Source organism: Cajanus cajan, chromosome 10 (assembly GCF_000230855.2).
Source record: "Cajanus cajan strain Asha chromosome 10, NIPB_CcT2T_4, whole genome shotgun sequence".
NCBI lineage: Eukaryota > Viridiplantae > Streptophyta > Magnoliopsida > Fabales > Fabaceae > Cajanus > Cajanus cajan.
The window spans coordinates 35,547,096-35,556,417 of NC_138526.1; the positions used below are offsets into that span (position 1 = coordinate 35,547,096).

At 30.3% G+C, this 9,322-nt stretch overlaps 1 protein-coding gene across 1 annotated transcript; it reads left to right on the forward strand.

Annotated features, from left to right (window-relative positions):
- The first annotated feature begins 840 nt into the window (after positions 1 to 840).
- On the forward strand, positions 841 to 4,942 carry LOC109788981 (drimenol monooxygenase). Its single transcript, XM_020347844.2, has 2 exons — positions 841 to 1,713; positions 2,894 to 4,942. The coding sequence occupies exons 1-2, from the start codon at positions 841 to 843 to the stop codon at positions 3,470 to 3,472; spliced, it is 1,452 nt and encodes a 483-aa protein (XP_020203433.1). The 3' UTR covers positions 3,473 to 4,942.
- Positions 4,943 to 9,322: the final 4,380 nt, after the last annotated feature.

Consider the following 9,322-nt stretch of genomic DNA (forward strand, 5'->3'; position numbering starts at 1 on the left):
CAAATTAGCATATAACTTATTTCATGATTATCTGTCAATTTGAATTAATGAACCAAAGTATCAAATAATTTTTTTTTTTAATTTACAGACTTGATTGATATATTAAGAATTTTTAATTTAACAATTAGATAATTGAAATTTGATGTACAACGTGAATTATTTATTAAGTTACTATTGAGTAAGTGTATCTATCAAAGAGTCTACCTAAACTTACTTTACTCAATAAATCATATTCTACATCAAATTTTAACGATCTATCTGTTAAATTAAAAGTTTTTAATGCATATGTCAAGTCTCCAAATTTTTTAAAAAATACAAAATTATTGGATACTCCAGATCATTAATTCAAATTAATGGATAATTTTAAAAATATTTTATACATTAACTTGAATTTAAATAACAAAATATTAAATAATTTTTAATTTTTTAAAAATTTGTAGACTTGATATATGCGTTAATAATTTTTAATTTTACGGTTGCATCATTAAAATTTAATATAAAATATAAATTATTGAATGAAGTAAGTTTAAACTTACTCATGAAATAAATAAATTTATTCTCACACATACACACATACATACATACATACATATATATATATATATATATATATATATATATATATATATATATATATATATATATATATATATATATATATATATATATATATATATATATATATATATATATATATATATATATATATATAGACAAGCGTTTGACTTCTTCTAGAAATATAAATTTTCTGTTGATTTCTTGACTTTGATTCATTCTCATGCACTTTATATACACTGTTAATCCTATGCATCTAATTGCCTTCATACGGATTCCATAAATATGGATTCCGAAATTTGTACACTTCTTTTATTAACATGCACAATTATACACGTTATCTCAAATAAAGTAAGAAGAAAACTAAACTACAAACTTCCACCAGGACCTTCTCCTCTTGCCCTTGTGGCAAACCTGGTTGAACTTAGCAAAAGGCCACAACAAACACTGGCCAAGCTAGCCAAGCTCCATGGCCCCATAATGTGTTTGAAGCTTGGTCAACTAACCACCATAGTTATCTCTTCACCAGACATAGCCAAAGAGGTACTCCAAACCCATGATTTGTTATTCTCAAACCGAACAATTCCACAAGCCACAACGGTTCACAACCACAACCATTATAGCTTACCCTTCCTCCCCGTTTCACCTCTTTGGAGAGACCTTAGGAAAATATGCAACAACCAATTGTTCAACAACAAGTCCCTTGATGCAAGCCAAAACCTTAGACGCAAGAAACTGCATGAACTTCTAAATCATGTGCATGCATGCAGCCTCAAGGGTGAAGCGGTGGATATTGGAAATGTGGCGTTTAGGACCGCAATTAATTTTTTGGCAAACACTTTTTTCTCTTTGGATTTTGTTAACTCTGTAGGTGAAGGTGAAGAGTACAAGGGCATAGTGGAGAATCTTGTGAGAGCAATTGGAACGCCAAACTTGGTGGATTTTTTGCCTTTGTTGAAGATGGTTGATCCACAAGGCATTAGAAGACGCTCGTCTACTTATATTTCCATGTTGTTCGTTATTTTTGATCGGTTGATTTACAAAAGATTGGAGTTCGGAGATGCCACAATTGATGATGACATGTTAGATAAGTTGCTCAACATTTCTCAAGAGGATGGCCAGAAGATGGATCACAAAAAGATTAAGCATTTATTCCTTGTATGTTTCTTTCTCTTATTACTCCCTTTCATTTTAAATCTTAGGTCTTCTAATTTTTGCTAGATTATATTTTTGATTTTTTTATGTTATTTTAAAGATTTATTTTACTTTTTTATCTTTTAAAATATTTAGATAGAGAGAAAGAATAACAACACCGGTGTAACTTTTACTAAGTATTACACTGTTCAATAACTTCATATTAAATGTGAATTTTGTAAATCTAACCGTTAGATTCAAAGTTCATATAATTTTATATGTTTATATCAAATTTTGTTAAAATTGAACAACAATTTGAAGGTAATCAAAGTGTTCATATTTTAGTATATTTTGAAATAAATATATTACGTTAATTTTATTTTATAAAAATGCAGTATCAAATTATCTTGGATTAATATAAAATTTTGTATATATGATCTAAGAGTAAAAAACTTTCAATCTAACGGTTGAATTTACAAAATTCACATTTAATATAAGGTTATTGAACGGTGTAATACTTAGCAAAAGTTACACCGGTGTTATTATAACCTTTCTCATATATATATATATATATATGTATGTGTATATATATATATATATATATATATATATATATATATGTATGTATGTATATGTATGAGGAGAGATTTGTTTACTCTAGGAATAAATTTACCTAAACTTGTTTCATTCAATAACTCATTTTATGTTAAATTTCAACAATCTAACCGTTAATTTTAAAGTTCTTAATATATAAATTAAATTTGTAAATTTTTAAACCACTAGGGTTAGCTTAGTGGTTGGGTGGGGAGGAGTTGGGAGTAGTTAGAAGCATGAGGACCTAGGTTCAATCATCATTGCGACCATCTTTGTAATCTTTTTTATCTTTACAAAAAAAAATTTTACAAATTTTTAAAAATTTTAAAGATTGTTTGATACTTCGTTTCAATAATTCAAATTGTATAAAATGCTTTTATAATTATCTGTCAATTTGAATTAATGAAACAAATCATCAAATAATTTTAAAATTTTTTTAAAAATTTACAGACTTGATCTATACGTTAAAAATTTTAAATTTAATAGTTGAAAATTTAAAATTTGATGTAATATAAATTATTGAACAAACACCTAGAATAACCGGATTCCTTCCTCATATATGATATCACCAAACAATAGATGAATGTCTCAACTTGTATATATGTAACAGGATCTAATTGTTGCTGGAACTGATACAACTTCTTATACAATAAAATGTGCAATGGCTGAGCTAATCAATAACCCTAATGCAATGTCAAAAGCCAAAAGGGAGCTTGAGCAAAGCATTGGAATAGGCAATCCAATCGAAGAATCAGACGTTACAAGACTCCCATATTTGTGTGCAATAATAAAAGAGACATTACGCTTGCACCCTGCGGCCCCACTTTTGCTACCACGAAAAGGCAACATAGATGTGGAGATCAATGGCTACACTATTCCACAAGGTGCACAAATTTTCATTAATGTATGGGCTATTGGAAGGGACCCTAGCATATGGGATAACCCTAATTCATTTTCACCTGAGAGATTTTTGGGTTCAGAAATTGATGTCAAAGGTCGACATTCTCAATTAACACCGTTTGGTGGTGGGCGACGAATTTGCCCCGGGTTGCCACTTGCTATGAGGATGTTGCATTTGATGTTGGGATCGTTGATCAATGGTTTTGATTGGAAATTTGAGAATGATGTGAATCCAGATATCGACATGGGTCAACCCTTAAGAGCTATTCCATTTAGAATAAACAAATAACATGTACAATGATAAGTGTGGCTACTAGTACAATATATAGAAGGAAGCCTAATTCAATAATATTCATAAGGAAATTGTGAAGCCCAAAGTTTGAGGAAACAACTTATTTGAATGATTGTCTTTTCAAGGCTTTAACTCTTGAAAGTTTTATCTTCTCAATATACAACCTTTAAGTTAATTAAGTGTTTTGACCACGTGATATGTTGATTATAGTATTTGGGGGGTCATGATTGCAACATTAGATGCAATCCTTTTTTATTTTTTTATTTTTAATAGAATTGAGATTTTGGCTTTGCTAAAAAAGACAGTCATCAAGGCACAAGAACCTATGAAGGCTATTGTCTAATTACATATTGAATTTTCTCCCAAGATTTTGGTTTATCTCAAGTTTTGATCATACAAGCAATTATCTATGACTGGTAAGAAATACATCAAGCTTTTTAGGCACTTTTATAAACTCTTCCAGATTCTTGTATGTGTTGACAAAATAACTTATAAATTGAAACTTTCAAACTATGTCTACATTCACCTTTTATTCCATTGTTCTCTTCTAAAGGTTTGCCACCAATAATGTCTCCATCTTTGCCTTGTTTTATTGTTGTTTATCATCAAGTAATCACCCATTTAATCATTTTGGTTTCGAAACCCCAGAGTAGTGGACTAGCCCAAAGGCGTATTGTTTTGATCCAATGAGATGACCTTTCTCCTAAAAATCCACTTGGGAGGATCAGGAAACTCTTAAGCATCAATTCGACCTTGAACACATGGTGTGTTTGAATGTAACCCACAATCCATAGGAATAGTTGTTTTAGTGTTTGGAGCATTGGAACGTGTGAGCGACTGCACTATAGCTTCTCAACGCCATTTCAAACAAAAGATATGGAGAAATTGATAAGTGTGACAAGCAACCCAATATACAAAAGCAAGCCCAATTCAGTAATATTAATCAACTAAAGGTAATTCTGAAGCCCAATTGTAGTTTGAGGAAACCAATCTACTTGGAATTTTGGATAGGATGATTATGTGTTAGGGAATATTGTGTGGGTGTAATCGTGTGTTGTCTGTGACTACAAACTCATAAATGTAGGAAAACTTCAGAATGCAATTGCAACCTTATATGTTATGTTGTGTAATTCACCAATGTAATGAGAATTAACACTTTAATTTATTCCCCATTTTTGTATTACCCTTTCCAAGTGTAGTGTGTGTGACTAACATATAACATATATTTATATATTTGATAGGTACATTTGTACCCACAATTTCTTCTTATTAAATACTTTTAATTTTTATAAAAATTATAAGCATAATTTATTCAATAAAAAATTAAACTATTGAATCATTAATGTTTAATAAATATAAGGAATTATTATACAAAATATTTCTATTAAAAATTATTTCTAGACTTTTTTTAATATGACATGAACGTGATATTTGAGACAATTTTATTGAGTATTTAATATTATAATACTAAAGATTCACTAATTATGTTATAATAATTTTATACGAGTTGTTTCGTACTCAATCACTAGTTATATTAAAATAATATTGTGCTAGTTGATTCATATATTCTATTGTAAAATTACTCCTAAGCTAATTTCATACTATATAGTTGTAAGGTTTTATTTGAATTTAGAAATAGTTAGGACAATTGTGTCAAAAATATTTCTTGTTGAGTTAATTATACACATGGGTTGAATATATTAGCTATGTCGAACCAGGAGTTATTAGAGGGAAAAAAACTCGAACATTCCAATGAAAGTTTTGTATAACATGAATAATGCAAAATATTATGACTAAAGAGCATTGTTATATTAGTCTTTAGATAAAAAAATAAAAAAATAATGAAATTGTAATTTTTCATGTATAGTAATGTAACACATGTAACTTAAAATGACAATATTATTTGAAACCAAAATAATAATAAATAAATAATTTTAAAAACTTAGATGAAACAAATTAGACACTAAAATAACTATGTATGCAAAAGTTATTTAAGATGGATAATTTTATATGATCCGTTAGATATAGTAAAATATTAAACGGTCAAGATCAATGATTTGATATTTATTAGTGGAGGCAGGAATGACAATGAGGCTCATGGAGCGGGTAGTAAGATATTTATTCCCATTTTATTGAATAAAAATTTGTTTTTTAAATCCGACTTATATTTATGCAAATATTCATTAAGGAAATATTTGTGAATTTTATAAATATCCATAAATATTATAAATATTTATGGATATTTGTAGATTTTCTTTTAAAAATATTAAAATAAATTTAAGCTTGTATATGTTAATTTTAATAAAATATTAAAGATAAACAATTGATATTAATTTTTAAACTTGCATTTAACATTAATTTTATTAAAATATTAAAAATGTTAGATGAATATATAAATATTTAAGTAATCTTACTTAGCATGTACTTGCGAGTATAGATACTGCTATACTTGTCCCACCTTGTTTATTAACGAATAAAAAAAAAAACTCATTTATTATATGTGACTATCCATTTAGGTTATTCAATTATTATGTTATCGATGATAGATTTTATCCAAAAATATCAAGAGATAGAAATTTTATTTTGTCATACCAACATTGGAGAGATTTAGCTATACTTCAACCCCTATCCCATTGAAAATATAAATTTCGTTGATTTGTAGATTGGTCTCCAAGGCGCATGATAGACTCAACCCCTACCCCATTTCGAATCTTTGTGGACTTGGGATGCACAAGATGTGACACCCTCTACCCCACATTCATAATTACACAATAAATAAGAATAATTAAGATCTTTCATAAATAAAACCAAAATCTCAAATATCTTACGTAAATGATTCACATTCATAAACTCATAAACTTTATCTCCAATGCAACAATTACAAAGGAAAGAAATTGAGGTTTTCAAAACAGTTCAATAGAAATAACATCCTAAACTAGTCCTAACTACACCTAATGTTAGATATCCTATCAGAGCACGCCCAATTAAAGCCTAAGCTTCATCACCAACATTCTCATGTTGATGGTCATCTACAACACAGTAAAAGACACACATAGAACAAACAGGGGAGTGAGAAACATCTCACTCAAGTTAAGGTGTAAAAATAATGGTCAGGCAACACACACACAAATCATAACAAAGCACAATACAAAGCACACATTAATCAAGCACAACTTAAGTCATACATACATTAGTAGCACATACACAGTCACTCATTATGCAATGATGCCATGGACTCAACTCACAAATGCATGCATGTGGCATCAATCACATGTCACATATCACTGGGTGTGCTCCCTAAACAATACACCTAAGGTAGTCTAGGAGTACATGTAGGGAGTTATCCATACACTCTCAACTAGAAGGATGTACTGCTAGGGTCTGGTCAGGATAACAAAACTGTGCAAGTTACGTCTCGTGTTCACAAACGGGTAGAATCGAAACATCCAATCTGCACTATCTCCTAGGACTCCCCAAGCTATTACACAAGGAGGGTCGTCCCTAATGGTGTACTCCACATCGTTCTCATCACATAGATGCACATGATGCATGTGACACACTCACACTTTATTGACTCATCATTTCACTTGTCATAGTTACTCATATATCATGTCTCATTGTCACATATATCATCATGTCTCATATTCACTTTTCACATTGTCTCATCATATTCACATAGTCTTATACAAGGAACTTATCATAGGCATATACATCAGAATAGCACACAAACCATAACAGGAAATTATTCAACTTCATACACATTCAATTCGCAATTCATAACATACGAAACATAAAGGTCATAAACCCAACTTCATGATTTCACGTATTTTTTTTACAACTAACCAAGTAATATAATATTTCAATAGGTCAAAATACTCGAAATATTACCCAAAACACGAATCCATCATCAATTTTATTTATAGTGTCTCAAAATTCATCCAAAGATCATATCCCTAATTTCTTTCCCATAAGAACCCACAGAGCACTCTAATTTATATCAAAACTTGTCCATTTTTGAAATTAAGCACATATTTACACTCAGTAAACATTAAGGAACACAACAGAAAACTCAGAAGCCAAAATAGAAAACATTCAAAATTTGTCTGTTTCTCATAGGGTTTCCCGTAGGAACCCATAAAGCACTCTAATCCATATCAAAACATATCCAAACTCAAAATTAAACATACATTCATGCTCAGTAGTCATCAAGAAACACAACAGAAAACTCAGACATGAAAACAGAAAATATCTGAAAAGTGCCTATTTCTCAGGGCATTCATTAAGCAAAGGATTAGGGCTAATCTTGCTACCAAACATATCCATTATTGAAATTAAACACATCCATACTTAGAATCACAAAAAGAACGCAACAAAACAATTAGAAAGTAAAACAGAAAACTTTCATAAAATGCTTGTTCTTATAGGAATACATCAGGCAAGGGATTAGGGCCAATCCCACTACCAAACATATTCATTATTGAAATTAAACACACATCCATACTTAGAATCACACAAAGAACATAACAGAACAATCATAAAGCAAAACAAAAAACTTTCATAAAGTGTCTGTTCTTATAGGCATACATCAGGTAAGAGATTGGAGGCAAATCCTACTACCCAACAATTATTCCCACATACCCGAGCGAGGTTTCTCAATCCCCCTTACCTGGATGAGTAGAAGATGAAACACGGACAATATTTAGTTGGTCTCCTTCTCTTGGTTCTCCTTGGTCTTCAAAAAGCGTAGAAAGGAAAATAAGTCAGAAGAGTGAATACTTGAAATGACTCTTGGTAACTTCTGATAACTCCCTTCTTAAAATAATAATAATAATAATAATAATAATAATTAATCAAATTACCATCATGTCCTTCCTCCCCCTTCCATAAAATAATTAATATAATTAAAGCATATCTCTTCCTTTTAATCAAATAACATAAGCATAATTATTAATAAAAAATATTTCATAAAAGTTACCTATATATCACTAATCAAAATAATAATAATTATAAATCACGTCTCATAAATAAAATAGTACTCATATAATTATTTAAATAATATCAAAAGTCTAAAATAATTACATTAAATACCAAAATAATAATTACAAATCATGCTTTATAACAAAATAATGCTTATATGAATACTTAAATAGTATCAAAAAATCCCAAAATAAATACATTAACATACTAAAATAATTCATAGCGAAGCCGCATAAGATACGCCCCATGTACACAAACCGACAGAACTGGGCCTTCAAAACCACGTTATCCACTAGGACTCCTCCAAGATGTTTCACACCTAGAGGGTCCTCCCTAATGATGTATTCCATATCGTACCCCATCACATAAATGCATATGATGCATGTCACATATTCAAAATGTCAATGACTCTTCACTTTACTTGTAATATCATATCGTGTCTCATGTCACTTTTTCACTTTTCACATTATCATATTCATAAGGTCACACACATAGGGATTCTTCTCATCATAACATTCATAAGAACACATAATTCACAACAAATCAGTACAAGACAATTCACATCCAATTCGTACCTCCAAACACATAAGAAAACATGTAGACATCAGTAGGGGTCGCGCCCGATGCGTCCCAACTCACGCCCAGCGAGTTAAATGCCGCACCAAAAGCGGAACAACACACCTGACGTGCCCTAAACATGCTCGACAAATTTAATGTCGTGCCTAAACTAGAGAAATCTGCTCGACATAGCTTCCCAAGTGCGCGATGTGACTTTCTTGCGCCTGACGTAATTTTTCTAAGCCTGACTCAACTTTCTTGAGCCCGACTCAATTTTTCCTGACCAACCTATAAATTTGCGTCTGGCGCGAA